This window comes from Bos grunniens, chromosome 3 (assembly GCF_055505025.1).
Source record: "Bos grunniens cultivar Pamir isolate PY7600 chromosome 3, Bosgru_T2T1.0, whole genome shotgun sequence".
In the NCBI taxonomy this organism is placed as follows: Eukaryota; Metazoa; Chordata; class Mammalia; order Artiodactyla; family Bovidae; genus Bos; species Bos grunniens.
In genome coordinates, this window is record NC_141167.1 from 106,195,450 (window position 1) to 106,213,015 (window position 17,566).

Sequence of the window (17,566 nt, forward strand, 5' to 3'; positions counted from 1 at the left end):
TGACTTGTGGAGAAGAATCTCACTTTTCAGTCCCCCCTGATGGTGTGGCTTCAGCCTAAAAGTGGGGGGAACTTCCAGCTTATTTGAGGTGAGGGGAATTCTCAGAGAAGGGCTCCTCACAGACCATAAGGGCCATTTGGCTCAGGTCTCATTGTCACACAGGGCCTCAAATTTAGGCTTTGGGTGTTATTTCTAGGTGTGGTTTCAGATAGTCTCCCTGTCACTCTCCCACAGAACAGAAAAAAGGATACAACACACAAGATTTAACTTTTACTATGGAATTTTCAAGTACATACAAAAGTAGAAAGAATCCTAATAACTGCTATGCCCATTATCATAGAATGTTACATTATAAAGTCAGGCCTGCAGTTGCCTGTGAAGGAAACATCCCAGGTAGGAGAGCTGGAAGGAAGGGGACCCAGCCCAAGCGCCAGGGCTGCAGAGGCTGGGGTGGGAATGGTGGGCTCTTCGTGGCTCAGGGAAAGGGGGGCGCCGGGCACGCAGCTCTAAAGTCTGCTTCCTGCCCCAGGCCAGGCATTCTGCACTTTGCTCTCCACCCCAGGGGATGTGGTGCCCAATTCTAGAGCCAATTAGGCGGCTTCTCTGCCAGGGCAGGAACTCAACCAAATAGTACTTACAGCACAACCTACGGTGGCCAGTTTGCTCCCAGCCCCCAGGGAGTAGGGAGGGGGGATTTGGGAGCAGGATCTTGGCCTTGCCCCCTGAGAAACTTCCAGTCTGCTGGCACGGAGGCAAAGAAATGTACCTGAGGTGAAGCAATCAAGTGCCACTAACTGTGCCCACACAAGGGTTCTGGCTATTGTTTGCTTAGGAGGCGGCTCTGTGAGTGACCCTAAGTCAAGGAGCAGTGTGCACGGGGCAGGCGAGTCCGGAGGTCCCTGAGGGCAGGGCCTCCGGCTTCCCATTCTTTCCCGGTTCCCACAGTGCCCAGGGCTCCCTCAAGCTACAATGAGTTTCAATACTCGCTTTCGACTGAAACGTTTCCCTTTGTCTCTGTCTCTGTGTCTCTCAGCCGCTCTGTCTCTACCAGTCTCTGGGTCTCTCTTGTTTCCCAACATCCTTCCCCTGGGGAGCAGAGTTGGGGGGGGGGGAGGGGCTGGGCAGTGGGAACAGGACCGCGTCCTGTTCTCACCAAGGACAATAAGGTCCGGAAAGGGCTGGAGCCAAGGCCTGGCGCAGACTCCCCCTCCCTGCCTGCCCTGGGCGCCCCCTTCCCTGCTGACCCTCAAGATGCCCTAAATGCCAGGCGTCCCCTCCTGCCAGCGCCAGTCCTGGGGGGGGGGGGTCCAGCCTCTGCCCGGGCAGGGGAGCCCCCTCGTCTCACCTTCCCATTGCCCTCTTCTTAGGTGGCATCACCTCCTGCCCCAAGGAGTCCATCTCTGGGACAGGAGCCCACCCTGTGTTATTTACTCCTGTTTCCGGAGCAGGCAGCGGGTGTCAGGGCCACGTGTGAGGGAGCAGGAGGAAACATCTGGCTTCCCCCGGTCCTCCAGGGGCCGACCGCCCCTCTCTCCCCTAGGCCTCCAGCCTCCAGGGTGGAGCAGAGCCCCAGGCGTCCTGGGGCCAAGAGGTTAGCACCTTTGCCCTTCTCACCTTCAGGTTTCCAAAAGCTCTGATGGCCTCACGCCCCCTTATTTAATGATGGTGTTAGATGGCTGGGATACCCCTGCTAGGGTTAATTGGTAGGTCAGGTGCAGGCAGCCGGCGAGGCACCCCAGGGACAGGCTGGGTGGAGAGCTGACGTCGGCGCCAGCCTGCCTGATAAATGCACCCGTTCCCTGAGGAAGGGATCATTATTCCTGGCCATATACTGTCCCTGAGGCCTATGCAGTGGGTGGCAGCAGGTGCCCAGATACCTTGGCATTGTCCTGGCACCTGCTTGGGCTTCTCCCCAACCTCCAGTAACCTGGCCCCAGTTCTCATCTTGGAAGGTATGATGCCCCCAGGTGGTCAGATTTCCCGTGTCGGTGCTCACCTGGCTGGCACCTGGCCTTCTGCCCACGCCAGGACAGGGTTTGACGGACTGAGACCTAGAACTCACCCAGCTTCCTGCAGGTCCAGGACCCTTTTGGGGCACCATTTCTTCTCCCCAAGGGTCCCACATATGGTAACCGCCCCCACCATCACTAGGTAAGTCAAAGCTTAGGACTACCATTCCTTCTCAGGAAGGCTCTGGTCTCCACTGAACTGTCTTTGCCTCCACTCACAGCCAGGAGCAAGGAGACTTGATTCAGGTTTTAGCCAGTCTCTCATGTCCTCCAAAAGTTGGCTTCCACTGGAGAGACTCAACAAGAACCTTAAGACCCAGTAGGAACTCTCTAAGCCCTCAATGCCAACTTGCTGAGTGTTGCCAGTCTCCTGGAGAAGACACGAGCTCATGGCACCCTCTGCAGGTAACCTGGGCAAACTGCATGGTATTCCCTTAGCCTAGAGACAGAGGTTAAAGGATCTGGATTCCGGCTACAAATGGGGAGGGTGGGGATGTCTAATCCTGGACCAGAGTTCCTTTGACTCACTTCTTCGCCTTCATTGGGTCTTACTCCCTAACTCAGGCACATCCCATGTATTGAATTTTCTGTTCCAGGAGGGCAGGTTCTTTCATTCAACCAACACTCTGGTCCTCACTGCCCATCATCAGGCTCTGTGGGGAATATCAAGCTGACCAAGGCACAGTAAGCACCCTAAAGCCCACACCACCAAGAGGGAGGGTGCCTAGGTGCTCCAAAGGACAGACACTCTGGTCAGAGAGGCACTCCTCACGGCACAGCATGGACAAAGTAGACCTGAGAGGTCACATTCCCTCACTTCCGTTAAGGCCGGCTCCAAGGTTGGTGGCCTTGTCCCTATCGTTTTCTATACTTTGCTATTATTACAACTTAAGCTATGGGGTCGCACAGAGTCGGACACGACTGAAGCGATTTAGCAGCAGCAGCAGCAGCAAGATGTTTCCTAGTCCTTTGGTTACAAGACAGGAAAAAAATGAAGGCACTCAGACCAAAGAGGATAGAGACAGTGATCAACCTGGGAGTCTTTCTAAACACAGGCATCCGTCCATGCTGGAGAACACACAGGTTTAGAAGGGCAACATCAGTAGGGAATTCCCACCTGCAGACTTGGAGCAGAAGTGCCGGAGGGCTCGTTTGCTCAGGGTGGAGAGCTGGAATAACAAAGCCCCCAGAGGTGTAAATGGAATCCCGTGGAGAGACCCAGGGGTGAGGGGCCTTTCCCTCGTTTACTCCTCTGTTTCAAGATCTATTCCAGCTCCGATGAGCAGGCCTTCCTGCATTGCAGTCTTCACCTCTTTTCCCAAAAGGCAGGACTGCAGATCATTCTTATGCTTTTCTTCTATGAGACTCTTACACAAGCATACGCCACTCCAGTGCCTGGCAAAGTGCCTGGCACTGACGGCACTCCATAAACAGTTGGTAAAAATGAACCTTGGAGGAAGGAAAGCTCCTCCATCCCCAAGGACTGAAAGCAGCAGGTACCCATCTGCCGCAGCATTCTGCACATACCCATGTACACGCATGGGCAGGAGAGGCCCACAGTGTATCACAGCTCAGAGCTACAAAGAACCAACTTTATTAGACATTCAGGGTCAATTTCTCTTTTTGCCCTTGCCCGTAACCTTGGCTGGCGTGAGGACTGGAGCTGTCGCCTGGTACAGAGTGGAAGAGATCTTGTTGATGTAGTACAGACCAACCATGGAGAAGATGAAGCTACAGGGTGAAGAAAAACAGTGGTGGCATTAATAGGCATGCTGCCAACCTGGTGCCTCCTACAGCAGACACCAGCATGAGGGAAAGAATCTAGGCTCAGGTTTAGGAAAATGGGAAAGGGGACAGGAAGGAGAACAGAGCGGGAGGGAGGTATGGGGAAGTCTGGAACCATCACAGGAGGGTCAAGTGCCAAAGGGCAGGATGCTACACCCCTTATCCAGCTGTCAGGCACTTACCAAGTGGTGACACAGACTCTGTGGATGAGGCCTGATGCAAAGAGAGCCAACAGGAGGCAGAGGAGAACTGGGGAGGCAAAAGGTGACAAGGAGGGTGGTGGTCAGAATGGAGACACCAGGCATTCATATTTGGGTCTAGGAGAAATCTGGGGCTCTCTGAATCTTGGGGGACCTGCTTGTAGAGGTAAGGCATGACAGCAAGGGGACATCAGATGGTCTTATCGATACCCAGGACATGGAAGTACCAGATGCATTCTCATTTCCAGCTCTGCCCCAAATATCACCTAACTTCCCTATCCTGGCTTGCATCCAGTAAAAAGGAAAGATGACAGCAGAGTCTGAAGGGTAAGGCTTGCTTGCATTTGAGGAAGAGGGTCACGGCCTTTTCAACAGAAGCCAGCCAAAGGGGATCAATTCACTAAACTGGCTGGCCAGTGCTGGAAGTGAGGTTCTCACTCCCTGGACATAAAGTGGAGAGCGGAGTGTGTGGACACACACACCCATGGGGGCAGAAAAGGGTCTCCAGACAGCCAGAGTAGGACTGGAGAGAAGGTGGGAGGGCAGATAGCAAGGGCAATCCCACCTGCCCAGCTGAGGAGGGCAGGTGAAGAGGGCCAAGCAGCTTTCCCATGACAGAAGCTTCTTTCAGAAGCAAATGAAGACAATACACAGAAAAACAAAACCTAATAGAGAGATGTTCTGCTGTATGGAAGGAGCTCTGGAAGCCTGCAGAGCGGCCAGGTGAAGAGGGCAAGAGGTAAGGAGGGTGAAGAAATGACGGCCACAGTGACAGGTGAAGGCTTCACAGGAGATGGCATCTGCTATCAATTTGGGGCATGTGGCATCCTTAGGTGATCTGGCCTTGACGCCTAATTTGCTTTATGAACTTAATTCTCCATACGTAACTAAATCATCAATTCTTGAGTACATGAGCAACAACAAGGATCCTTTCAAATGGAAAACAATCTAACAATTATTCTACTTTGGTGAGGATTCCTGCTGACACAGAAAGCTGGTGTTATCTGATACTTTAGGCTCTTCACAATCATCTCAAATACAGTTCATTAGTATTGGGTCCATGTCACCTTGGAATCCTTCAGTGAATTTGGCCCTTCTTTTTCTGGTGGAAACAAAGAACACCCTCCTTGGATATATTCATTACAGGCGCAGACCTGCCTATTCCCTCAAACCTTCCCCGGAAACTGGCCAGAAAGTAAATGAGTTTCTTGCTTTCAGAAGCCCTTTCTCCTAGCTCCAATTCCAAGAGTAAAAAGTACTGTATCCAAAAGTATCATCTGTTTTCAGACAGTGAGTACACATGGTTCCTCAACAATCTTTACTGTCTAAGCACCTGGAAGTTCAGCACAGTGTTGGAGGAGATTAGAGGTGAGGCTTACAAGAAAGGGTTCAAATACTCAACCTCAAATTTTCACTTACTCTCAGGGAAGATCTTTGCTTGGAATCCTTTGCCAAAGACAAGATTCTCCAGATTATTGAAGGCCTGGGTTGAGGGAGTTAAGGCGTCGGTCGTGCCATGGGGGCTGAGACGTGCGGGTTAACGGGAAGGGTACAAGCCTACCTGACCCTCCACCCTTCCTACCCTCAAACAACTCTGCCCACTCCCCCGCTGAGAGGATACAGTGAGAGAGAAGACGAAAAGGCCGGAACCAAGCAGGCCGCCCTGGATGGTGAGCCACTCGGTGGAGGCCAGCTGGCGACTATACATCTGCATCCCAGCGAAGAGCAGCAGGGACAGGAGGGAGGAAAGCGCCAGCGACGTGCCTGTACCCACCACTGGGGCGGGGGAGAGGAGAGACGGAGAGTCAGGCCCAGCCCTCCCTGCAGGAGCCGCAGGCAGATTCAGCAGGTCCGGGAGTTCGAGAGCCCGATCACTTCCAAGCACTCCGGGGACTGCAGCCACCTTCCCCAACTCCCCACACCTCGCGGCGACCCCCCAGGAATTCCTCACCCTGAACCCTCCCGCCCCGTGGAAATGCCCATCGCCTGGAACCCAGGACACGTCAGCTCTGTGGGGAGAGGACCAGGAAAGCTAGTCCACCCAACTCCGACCCCAACTAGTCCTCCCGGGTTGGTGGGGTAGAGGGGATCCCGTTGGTCCCGTTACCCATCATGCCCTGCCCTTGGGTCCAATCCGTGCTTCTGCCCAGGAGGAGAGCCGAACCGGGGACGATTGGCTGTGCGCATGCGTCAAGCCCTAACGTGGCCTTGTTTCTCCCTTAACGCCTTCCTCTTTCTCCCCCTCAGCGCCTGAATGCAGCGCCCTCTTCCTGCAGGGAGGAAATATTGCGTCTAAGGAGCATCCTTGGCCACCACCCTGGTTCCCGGCTCTTCCCCGCACCCAGAGCATCTGCTGCCTCTCAGTGCAAGCTGCACTTAACTCTTCAAATCACCGGGCCCATGGACTGCTTCTGTCTTCTTTGTCAATTATGTCAGCCTGTTCTTCAAAACTAACCCCCCCCATGAACACTGCCTTGATATCTCCCGTGGACTCTTGCCCAAACCAAAATCTAGTCCTTCCATCCTGGAGTCTATCTTTCTCTAAAACTATCCTTCTGCTTTCTATGAGTAAGATTAGAAGCCAGTGAAGAATTTGAACATAAGAAATGGCTCCCCCTCAAATACCGTTCCATGTTACCTAACTACTGCCCCGCTACCCGACCGCCTTCTGAGAACCACGTGGGGAAAACTATTTCCCACCTCCTACCTCGACGGGCGCCGTTAGATGCTGGTCCCTGGAGCATGCGCAGTGACATCTCACCCTCACCCCTCCCCACATCCCCACCCGGCTCCTGCATTAAGCCCGGGGTTCGCAGCCGCAGCCGGGATCGGGCACCCGGGGGCGGGCGGGCATGCTAGGGCCATGGCTGAGGGTGAGGATATGCAGACCTTCACTTCTATCATGGATGCACTGGTCCGCATCAGTGTGAGTTAAGGTGGGGTCGAGGGGAGGGGGAGGGGGAGCATAGGGGTCCGGGGCAGGCCGGGACCTCGAACAGGTGGGGGTCCCGCAAGATGCTGGGATGTAGCCAGGGGGTTGTCAGTGGCCGAAAGGACTGGGAGGATCGGGATGCAGGTTTGAGAGGGTAATCCCGGGGGCAGCCCGGAGGTGAATGCCGTGAAGGCGTCCATCTGCTGGGGTGTAAGGAACATGGAGCTGCCTGGATACAGCGGGTGGCTTGGGGTAGCCTCCAGCCGTGCACCGAGGCTGGGGTTGCAGGGCAACGGGGCTATGCTATGAGGAAGGGGCGTGAGATTGGGTATTTTCCAAGAAAACTGAGAACAGGTCGGGGGCGAGGAAGGAGCCGCACCACGGTGCAGTTCCCAAATTGGACCCCTTCACGAGACCCCACCCCACAGCACCCCCACGCAGGGCTGCCTCCGAGCCTGCGGTTGTCATGGCAACCCGTGCCCGGCTCTCCCAGGGGCGGTGCCAACCCTGCTCCCCCCCACCACTTCCTTCCCCCTCCCTCCCTGTCCCTCCCTCCTTTGTGTCAGCTGCGCCCCTGACCGGGATGGCTGCGAAGAGAGGGACCAAGGTGAGGTGTGGGGGTGGGGCATAGCCTGAGGACCCCCGCCACCGAAAAAGGGAGGGGTACTTCCGGTGGGGAGGGGGCAAATAGGCGGCGCGCTCCTTTCTACCCTACCTTGGGAGGGGTTGCGACAGGCCGGGTTATGCCTGGGGTGGTAGCAGGAGAGCCGGATGGTGGGGGGCAAAATGGTATGGGTTAGGAGGAGCCAGATGGGTTAGTGATGGGCAATGGAGGCGAAGGCGGCTGCAGGCCGGAGCCACCGCAGGAGGACAGACAGGGTGAGCAGGAGGATGGAGAGAGCCTGGTTATAAGGAGAAATCACGCGGGGGAGGAGGGAAAGGGGGATGCCAGAGAAGCGGGGAGGCGGGGGTTGGGGGGGGTGGCCTCTGCACAGAGCTGCAGAATGGGCGGTGTCCTTGAGAGAAGTGCCTGGGGCAGGCTGCCGGGAGACGGGGGGGAGGGGGGCAAAGGCCAGGTGAGAGCGGCTGTCGGTCCGGCTGAGACTAGGACAGGGGGTGGGGCTTGAGACTGGGGGAGACCTGAGCTCCAGCCATCCCTCCTCCTTATGTATGTAGCTCTGCAGGAGGGACGCATGCTGGGGACACGGAGTTGGAAGGCCTGTGAACCAGGCCAAGGCTGATGCTGGCGAAAAATCCATAGCTTTTCGGGTCCCTTGTAGTTTTTCTTCCTCATTTCCAAGAACCCTTGGGTCTTTAAATGCAGTTGAGGCGCCTCTTGAGATATACCCAGGTGTCCAAGCTCTGATCCAACCTCCTGGTCCCTCCACAGACGAGCATGAAGAACATGGAGAAGGAACTGCTGTGCCCAGTGTGTCAAGAAATGTATAAGCAGCCGCTGGTGCTGCCCTGTACCCACAACGTGTGCCAGGCCTGTGCCCGGGAGGTCCTGGGCCAGCAGGGCTACATAGGCCATGGTGGGGACCCCAGCTCCGAGCCCACTTCTCCTGCCTCCACCCCATCCACCCGAAGCCCTCGCCTCTCCCGCAGAACTCTCCCCAAACCAGACCGCTTGGACCGGCTGCTTAAGTCAGGTGGGGCTGGCACCCATGGGGTTGGGATGGGGATGCTGGGATGTCCATCAGGAAGATGGAAGGGGTCCATCCCTGGCCAGGGGCACCTGTCTATTTTTCAAGGGGTACTGCCCATCCAGGCTCTGCTAAGAGCTGAGCTCTGGCACAATGAAAATTAATTCTTTAATTGAACAGACTTCCCCCACCCTGAGTCAGCTGTGATTTTCACCTCCCTACTTCCTGGCCCATCCACAGGCTTTGGGACATACCCCGGGCGGAAGCGAGGTGCTCTGCACCCCCAGGTGATCATGTTCCCGTGCCCAGCCTGCCAGGGCGATGTGGAGCTGGGGGAGCGGGGCTTGGCAGGGCTTTTCCGGAACCTGACCCTGGAGCGTGTGGTGGAGCGGTACCGCCAGAGTGTGAGTGTGGGTGGTGCCATCCTGTGCCAGCTGTGCAAGCCCCCGCAACTAGAAGCCACCAAGGGCTGTACCGAGTGCCGCGCCACCTTCTGCAACGAGTGCTTCAAGCTCTTCCATCCCTGGGGCACCCAGAAGGCCCAGCATGAACCCACCCTGCCCACCCTCTCCTTTCGCCCCAAGGTGAGCCAGCCTTTGCAGGGCCTGGGAAGGGGGGGAGGGCATGGTGGTGCTGGGTGGGAGGGCATGCCCGGCACTGTGGGCTTCCAAAAGGAGGTGGCCACAGGTTTGCCATTGCCAAACTCCTTTTTCTATAACAATAAAGGCACTGGACAAATCTTTGAACATCTTTGAGCCTCCATCTCATCTGCTGAATGAGGCTTGTAATATATCTGCCCTGCAATCTCCATACCTGCAGGGTTGATGGGAGGATTCCTGAGATAATGTTTGTGAAAGTTATTTATATACAGTGAAAAGGTCTGTCATGTATTCATTCATTGAACAAATATTTATCAAGTACCTGGTGCTATCCTAGGTGTTGGGGCTACAGCAGTAAACAAGATAGACATGGCTAATTATTAACCATTATTGTTATTACCACATGCAGAGGAAGGGAGGAGCAAGGTGGTTTGCAGGAAAGGTTCTCCTTGATTGCCAGGGCATACCAGCAGGTGGCACCATGGAGCACCGCGTCTGAACTCCCCTCCACCAGCTTGCGGCCGGCCCAGGGGAGGACAGGCAGGGAACTGCCCTGTGGTAGGTCAGCACCCTTACACACGCCATTGGCTGACTATTTCCTTGCTGTTTTTGTCCCTAGGGACTAATGTGTCCAGATCACAAGGAAGAGGTGACCCATTACTGCAAGACGTGCCAACGACTGGTGTGCCAGCTCTGCCGTGTGCGGCGCACCCACAGCGGCCACAAAATCACGCCAGTGGTCAGTGCCTACCAGGCCCTCAAGGTGAGGACCCTGCCTCATTCAACACCAGGACTGCCCACACCCACACCAACTCACCTCTCCTCTGCACTGCTGGCTGCTTCAGGGCCAGGCGTGATGCCCACCTCTTTCTTTGCCCCTCAGGACAAGCTGACAAAGAGCCTGACATACATCCTGGGAAACCAGGACACAGTGCAGACCCAGATCTGTGAGCTGGAGGAGACCGTGAGGCACACGGAGGTGAGGGAGGGCACGGAGGTGGGCCCTGGGTCCTGCCTGGCAGTGGGAGCAGGAAGGGGGTGAAGATGGGCACAGCCCACTCGCCTGGCTGCAAACTCAGGAAGCCCATGTGGGGTCCGTGGATGTGTCAAGGCTCTGGTTAAACCAGGTTGTCAGAAATGGCAGTGCCCCAGGCCAGGCGGTACCCAAGGCTACAGTGGAGACAGGGTGTCTATCACCCTGGAGAGGGAGAGCTTGAAAAGCCCCAGGGATGGAGCTCAGATGCCTTCAGGCTCAGCTGCCTGCTGGGGATGGCACACATCCTTGGACCAAGGAGGGTGAGGCGATGGCTCTGATACCTTTTGCCAGATTGCTTGAATCAGCTGACGTGGGGAAGGGCGGTAAGGATGGCACAGATGCTGGTGGACATTAGTGTGATCCAGGTGGATATTAGTGTGGTCGTGGCCTCTTTTATTTGGGGGAGTCCTCAAGGAGTCAGGATCATGGTGTGGGCCTCCAGGAAGATTAACACAAATGGTCAGGAGTTGAGCCTATGTGGGTGTACAGGAGACCGTGGAGCCATGAGCCTGGTCCCACTTGAATGGGTAGGTAGGATTTCCCCAGATCCTTTGTGATCCTAGTCGTGGTGTGGTGCCCCAGGAGGCTGGAGCAGATGCAGCCTTCAAGAAGGAGGCAGTCAATGTTGCTCTCTGGACAGGTGAGTGGTCAGCAGGCCAAGGAGGAGGTGTCCCAGCTGGTGCGGGGGCTGGGGGCTGTGCTGGAGGAGAAGCGGGCGTCACTGCTTCAGGCCATTGAGGAGTGTCAGCAAGAACGGCTGGCCCGTCTCAGCGCCCAGATCCAGGAGCACCGGAGCCTGCTGGACGGCTCAGGTCTGGTGGGCTACGCTCAGGAGGTTCTTAAAGAAACAGACCAGCCTTGCTTTGTGCAAGCAGCCAAACAACTGCACAACAGGTACTCAGGGGGCATGGCACAGGGTCATAGGCTCCTGCAGGGTAGGGGCATCGTGGGTGTAGCCCATGTATCAGGCAGTGTCGAGAGTCCTGCCCAGCGGAGAGCTGGGCCCTGAGGACTTTTCACCAGGCCAAATGGATACCAGCTGTTGCCCAAAGGGACAGGGAAGAGAGCCATAGCCGATACCAAGGCTCTAGGGCCACACACGGCAGAATCAAGGGGAAGGGCGGTGGCCCAGACAGCAGTGCCTGACCCTTGGTGGTGGTGGTCGCTCAGTCCTGTCTGACTCTTTGTGACACCACAGACTGTAGCCTGCCAGGCTCCTTTGTCCTTGGGATTCTCCAGGCAAGAATACTGGAGTGGATTGCCATTCCCTTCTCCAGAGGATCTTCCCGACCCAGGGATGGAACCCAGGTCTTCTGCATTGCGGGCAGATTCTTTACCATCTGAGCTACAGGAAAATCTGACCCTTGCCTGCCCCCATCCCAGGATTGCCCGAGCCACAGAGGCCCTCCAGACATTCCGGCCAGCTGCCAGCTCCTCCTTCCGCCATTGCCAGCTGGATGTGGGGCGTGAGATGAAGCTGCTGACAGAGCTTAATTTCCTGCGAGGTGAGGAGATGGCCAGGCCCTATGTCCCATTAGAGCCTTCCTCCCTTCCTCCCCAGCAGCGGGCCCGGGGGGCAGTGCCCACCAGGGAACTAACTCCCAAGCCTCCCGCCTGGCCTGGCCAGCCATCCTGCCCACCTAGCCCACCCGGCCACCCCGTCCCACCGCGCTCAGCGCTGCTTCTCCCTCTCTTTGTTTGTAGGCTGTGGCCACCGCGGACTCTGCTCCGGAGCACCCCAGGCAAGTCAGCGGCCCTGCCCTGGGGGTCCTGCCCCCTCTGCCAGGTCCCCTGCCCTGCCCTGCCACTCCCACGCAGCCCGGCTCCCCACCCATGGCTTCCTTCTCTTTCCTGCCCTAACCAGACCGCCTCCACCATCCTCTTCCCTGACCCTTAATCCTTGCATTTCTGACTTTTTGTCCTTATGACCTTTGCCGCCTAGGCTTTCCTTCTCTTCCCCTGACCCTTCCTGTGCCATCGAGCTTGCACTGGCCCTCTGCCCCCGGTTTCTGCCTTGCTGCCTCTCCTCGCATCTGTCTCCCGTGCAGTTTCCTCTTCCTGTTCAGCACCCTCTTGCCTGGGTGGGCTCCAGTGGCCGTTACCTGCCTTTCCCTGGGGCTCCTCTGTATTCATAGACTAAAAAGGGTCATAGAAAGAAAGGACAACACGTGATCTCGTACCTTCATTTGACAGAGGAGGAAACTGAGGCCCAGATCGAGGGAGTGGCAGCCCAGGACTGGCCTCAGGCCACCTGCCTCTCCTTTTCCCGCACCCAGGGCCCAGACAGGCGTCTTCCCAGATCCCTCTCACTCGCACTCACCCCCCCGGCTCCCGCTGCTTTCCCTTTTCCCGCCCACCCTCCACACCATGCCCGTGGCCAGGCCGTGACTGACCCCCACTGTCTCTTCCAACAGTGCCCGAGGCTCCAGTCATCGACACCCAGCGCACCTTTGCCTACGACCAGATCTTCCTCTGCTGGCGGCTGCCCCCCCACTCACCACCTGCCTGGCACTACACCATTGAGTTCCGGCGCACCGACGTGCCGGCCCAGCCAGGCCCCACCCGCTGGCAGCGGCGGGAGGAGGTGAGGGGTACCAGCGCCCTGCTGGAGAACCCCGACACGGGCTCTGTGTACGTGCTGCGTGTCCGCGGCTGCAACAAGGCCGGCTACGGCGAGTACAGCGAGGACGTGCATCTGCACACTCCGCCCGCGCCCGGTGAGTGGGCCCTGGGTGCCTGGGACCCCGGCATGGACAGCTGCTGCTGGCCGGGCCCCATAGAGACTGCATAACCCAGTGGGTCATCCTCACTAGCTCTGGAGCCAGACTGCCTGGGTTCAAATCCCAGCTCTGCCTCTTGCCAGTGGTGTGGCTTTGGGTGAATTATTCACCCTTTCTGAACCTGCAGTTCCTCCTCTGTAGGTATTGTAACAACACCTACCCCATAGCATTGTTGTAAGAATTAAGTGACTTGCTAATGTGTAAAGTCTTAGCCAAGAATTTGAGCTGGTGGCTCAGAGGTTAAAGCATCTGCCTGCAATACGGGAGACCTGGGTTCGATCCCTCGGTTGGGAAGATCCCCTGGAGAAGGAAATGGCAACCCACTCCAGTATTCTTGCCTGGAAAATCCCATGGACTGAGGAGCCTGGTGGGCTACAGTCCATGAGGTCGCAAAGAGTTGGACATGACTGAGGGACTTCACTTTTCACTTTTCAAGGGCTCAATAGGGCTTCCCTGGTGACTCAGATGGTAAAGAATCTGCCTGCAATGCAGGAGACCTGGGTTGGGAAGATTCCCTGGAGGAGGGTGTGGCAACACACTCCAGTATTCTTGCCTGGAGGATCCCATGGTCAGAGGAGCCTTGCGGGCTATAGTCGATGGGGTCACAAAGAGTCGGACACAACTGAGCGACTAAGCACAGCACCAGGGCTCAATAAATGTTGGTCAAGTGACTCTCCAGAAAATAGCGGAGGCTCTGGAGTATAGGCATAATAGAAGAGGCAGCCAGAGCGAGTCAGCTGGGTCTGGGAGACTGGTTTCCATGCCCACTAGTCATCACTAAAACTCTTCCTGGGGTCCCATGCCCACTTGGGATGCCCTTTCTTCTTCCCTTATACTCCCCATTCCAGTTTTCCAGGCCCTGTTCCCAAGAGCCCCCTGCCCGTCCCTCGGCAACTTGTTCTGTGTTCTGAAATCTCCCAGTGTCTCGTGCTGACACCTCGAGATCCCCAGTGCCAGTGTTTGTCCCTGAAGTCCATCCTTCTGTCTTAACCCTCCCCTACTCCAGTCCTGCACTTCTTCCTGGATGGCCGCTGGGGCACAAGCCGAGAGCGGCTGGCCATCAGCAAGGACCAGCGAGCGGTGAGGAGTGTCCCAGGGCTGCCCCTGCTGCTGGCTGCCGAGCGGCTGCTGACGGGCTGCCACCTGAGCGTGGACGTGGTCCTGGGCGATGTGGCTGTGACCCAGGGCCGCAGCTACTGGGCCTGCGCCGTAGACCCAGCCTCCTACTTGGTCAAGGTGGGCGTCGGGCTGGAGAGCAAGCTTCAGGAAAGCTTCCAGGGTGCCCCCGACGTGATCAGCCCCAGGTCAGGCCCCTCTGGGAGGTATGGGGTTCTGGGGGTCTGGGTGGGGGAGCTGGGAACACGGCGGGGTGACGAAGGGAGCACACACTTGCTGGCATGGAGCTGGAAGGAAATCAGAAGGAAGTAACATGAGGCAGGCTGGAGGCGCTGTGGTCAGGAGAAGTGTGGGCTCCGTGAAAGCGTTTTGGAGGTTGATCTTTGGAGTGACTGGGGAAAGGGGCAATGGAAAAGGAAGCCATCTCCACTCCCCTCCATCTGTCACTCAGGCTAACACACTATCTCGCCAAGTCTCCGTGCCCTTTCTTCCTCACACCCCTTTGGCAACATCTTTTCACCACAAAACTTTTTCTCTCCAGTACTTCCTTCCCCCACACCTTGTCTCAGCCTCCTCAAATTCTTCCCTTAAACTTTCCTTCTCCATACCCTCTCATCCCCAGCATCCTCTTTTTCAGCCACCCACACATGCTCTTCTTCCCCCTCAGCACTCTATCCCTCAATACCCCATTTCTTCAGAAGTGTCTTCTCTTCAACATCAGTTCCCTCCTAAACCTGTGATCCCCAACCTGCATCCCCGCAACACCCTTCACCTAAGACACTGACCCGCCCTCATCTCTCTCCCAGCATCCCCCTTCCCAGCATGTTTTCTCTGCTCCCGCCTCTCCCCACCGCTAACCCCTCATCCTTTCAAGATTCTCTAACCCTCAAAACCCTCTCCAGCACGATATCCCAGCGCCATTTTCTTCCCACTTGCCTGCGTTGGAAGCACTGCCTTTCTCCAGTGTGCCTGAGCGATACCCTGTCTTTCCTCCCCTCCCCCACCCCTCTGGCCAATGTGCTTGCCTTTCCCCATTCTCACCAAACCAAACCCCAGCCCTACATTATAACGCCCGTCTCTTCAATGTGTTCTCTTCTCAATGTCCCCAAATCAATCCTTGGAACTGCGTGCTCCCCGACATCCCATCCTCCCAACATCTCAGCCCTTGGGTACCATCTACCCCACCCCCGACATTCTTCTACCCAACACCCATTCCTGCAGGTACGACCCAGACAGTGGACACGACAGCGGTGCCGAGGACGCCACCGTGGAGGCGTCGCCACCCTTCGCTTTCCTGACCATCGGCATGGGCAAGATCCTGCTGGGGGCTGGGGCCAGTGCGAATGCGGGGCTGACAGGGAGGGACGGCCCGGCGGCCAGCTGCACAGTGCCCCTGCCGCCCCGCCTGGGCATCTGCCTGGACTACGAGCGGGGTCGCGTTTCCTTCCTCGATGCCGTGTCCTTCCGAGGGCTTCTGGAGTGCCCCCTGGACTGCTCGGGACCTGTGTGCCCTGCCTTTTGCTTCATTGGGGGTGGCGCAGTGCAGCTACAGGAGCCCGTGGGCACTAAGCCGGAGAGGAAGGTCACCATTGGGGGCTTTGCCAAGCTGGACTGAGCCTCCCGGGCCCCTGCTGGGCCCTGGCCCTCCACGCCTCCTGAAGCCGGGTCATCTCTCTGGCAGCTTCTCCCTTAAGCTCTTCCTCCCACATGGTCCTGTCCCTTCTCCTATCTGTGTCTTCCCAGGGCCTTTCTTGACCAAGGGACTCTCCTCTACTCACCTCTCTGGATGTCCCCCATTCTCCCTATTGCCTGTTAATCCAGGTTCCCACCCCCACCATATCTCTGCCCCATGCCCTGCCCTTGGCATCTTGCCCCAGTCATGGAGAGAGCCCCTGCCCCACACCTGCCCTGCGTTCCTCCCCAGGCTGATTGGGAGGGAAGGCACCCGGAACACTGGGCATGCTCCCCAGCTCTGCCCTCCGCCCTGCCAAGCTCCCTGCCCCATCCATGCTGAACTTCAGTCTTGGGGCAGAGAGGCTTTTTGGCTGGACAGTACCCAGGCACTCTTTGGTGAGGGAAAGGGACCCTCCCATCCTGCTTTATTTATTTGGGTCCCTGTACCCCCAGCCGCATGCCTTTTCTCCCCCTCTTCTCCCCCTTGCATGCTGTAACCTGTCCTGCACCCATGCCAACGTGCCGAGTCTCCCTTGGGGTCCCAGCTGAGCTTGAGTGTCCCCACTGGGTTGGGCCTGGCAAGGCCTCTGGTGCCTGCTGCTGCCCCCCTGCGGTGAGCACTGCCAGGCCTGTGCCAAACAACAGCTGTTATTTTCATGGTTTATAAACAATAAACTGTGATGCCAGGCCTTCCTGTGATGTCTGCCTTCCCGGAGCCCATTCCTCTTAGCTTCTGTGCTGGATGTGGCAGGCCAAGGGGATGGCGGGTTCCCTGCTATTTCTCAGAGCAGGGGTGCGTGGTGGAGCTGGTGCCTGAGGGAAGGAGGTCCCCAAGCCCTGTGCTCCCCAGTCTTCTGCCAGACCTGTGCCCAGCCCAGGTCCAAACCGACCATGCCACCAGGGGGCACATCGCTCTGGTGGCTGCTTGCATTGGATACCCGCCCTCCCACCACCCCCACCCCTACCCCCATGGGGCGTCTGGGCGGAGCCCTGCAGGAATGCAACTTAGGGTGCCCAAAGAGATCAGGGGCTCCTGGCACAAGGCCTTTCTGTCTCCACCATTTCTTGGATTATAGGAGACAGCCTTCATTCAGCCTCCATGACCTTCCCTGAGTTCCAAGGGCAGAGTCAAGCAGTTGTTAATTAGGGAAAGGAGGGAATGGGAGACCAGAGAGAAACAGTCAAGGACAGTCTTGAGCAACACCCTGTTTCCCCATCAATGGATATTCACAATATCTTTGAGCTGTTTTGTAGAAACTGATATCCCCTGCAGGTGGGAAAAGTTAAAGATGGTATGTAGACCCCAGAGCAGCTGGTCCTGAAGGTCGATGATGCTGAATTCCAGTTACCTCACCACCAACCCATCAGAAAAATGTCCATGAGCTGATCATGTGCTCTTTGAGCAATTACTGTAAATCTCCAACTGGGGACATATGGTTTTGAGGGCATTAGCCCACTGTGGCCGCCTTCACCTGGCAACACAATAAAGCTATTCTTTTCTACTTCACCTAAAACTCTGTCTCAGAGATTCGATTCAGTCCTGGTGTACAGAGAAGCTGAGCTTTTGGCATCAGTGCGTCAGTCAGGGAGTGTGTGCGTGCTCAGTCATGTTTGACTCTCTGTGACCCCAAGGACTGTAGCCCGCCAGGCTCCTCCGTCCATGGAATTTCCCAGGTGAGAATCCTGGAGTGGGTTGCCATTTCCTTCTCCAGGGGATCTTCCCAACCCAGGGATCGAACCTGAGTCTTGTATCTCCTACATTGGCAGGCCGGTTCTACACCACTGAGCC

At 56.8% G+C, this 17,566-nt stretch overlaps 2 protein-coding genes across 8 annotated transcripts; one reads left to right on the plus strand and one right to left on the minus strand.

Annotated features, from left to right (window-relative positions):
• Positions 1-3,587: 3,587 nt before the first annotated feature.
• On the minus strand, positions 3,588-6,177 carry KRTCAP2 (keratinocyte associated protein 2). Of its 3 annotated transcripts, none has more exons than XM_086393169.1 (5): positions 6,116-6,177; positions 5,616-5,770; positions 5,414-5,477; positions 3,977-4,043; positions 3,588-3,740 (listed from the first exon to the last, which is right to left on the minus strand). In XM_086393169.1, the coding sequence occupies exons 2-5, from the start codon at positions 5,706-5,708 to the stop codon at positions 3,620-3,622; spliced, it is 345 nt and encodes a 114-aa protein (XP_086249295.1). In that variant the 5' UTR covers positions 5,709-5,770; positions 6,116-6,177; the 3' UTR covers positions 3,588-3,619. The 3 variants fall into 3 exon arrangements, with proteins under 3 accessions (XP_086249295.1, XP_086249293.1, XP_086249294.1); XM_086393167.1 differs by having other exon boundaries at positions 6,102-6,177; XM_086393168.1 differs by having other exon boundaries at positions 5,946-6,177.
• A 542-nt stretch (positions 6,178-6,719) lies between these two features.
• Positions 6,720-16,466, plus strand: TRIM46 (tripartite motif containing 46). Of its 5 annotated transcripts, none has more exons than XR_015161097.1 (11): positions 6,747-6,920; positions 8,317-8,578; positions 8,813-9,156; positions 9,791-9,934; positions 10,055-10,150; positions 10,848-11,101; positions 11,591-11,712; positions 11,912-11,949; positions 12,622-12,924; positions 13,994-14,291; positions 15,325-16,466. XR_015161097.1 is itself a non-coding variant. In XM_086393164.1 (10 exons), exons 1-10 carry the CDS (start codon positions 6,720-6,722, stop codon positions 15,716-15,718), a joined length of 2,418 nt encoding a protein of 805 aa, XP_086249290.1. In that variant the 3' UTR covers positions 15,719-16,466. The 5 variants fall into 5 exon arrangements, 3 of the variants coding, with proteins under 3 accessions (XP_086249290.1, XP_086249292.1, XP_086249291.1); XR_015161096.1 differs by having other exon boundaries at positions 6,754-7,533; XM_086393164.1 differs by lacking the exon at positions 11,912-11,949 and having other exon boundaries at positions 6,720-6,920.
• The last annotated feature ends 1,100 nt before the right edge of the window (positions 16,467-17,566 follow it).

Coding starts and splice junctions, on each gene's coding strand:
- KRTCAP2 (XM_086393167.1), bottom strand. Junction 4,044..5,413: donor AGCAAAGATCTTCCCTGAGA/GTAAGTGAAAAT, acceptor TTGCCTCCCCAG/TTCTCCTCTGCCTCCTGTTG. Junction 3,741..3,976: donor AGAGTCTGTGTCACCACTTG/GTAAGTGCCTGA, acceptor TTCACCCTGTAG/CTTCATCTTCTCCATGGTTG.
- TRIM46 (XM_086393164.1), top strand. CDS start 6,720: ATGCTGGTCCCTGGAGCATGCGCAGTGACATCTCACCCTCACCCCTCC. Junction 9,157..9,790: donor CCCTCTCCTTTCGCCCCAAG/GTGAGCCAGCCT, acceptor TTTTGTCCCTAG/GGACTAATGTGTCCAGATCA. Junction 11,102..11,590: donor GCCAAACAACTGCACAACAG/GTACTCAGGGGG, acceptor CCCCCATCCCAG/GATTGCCCGAGCCACAGAGG.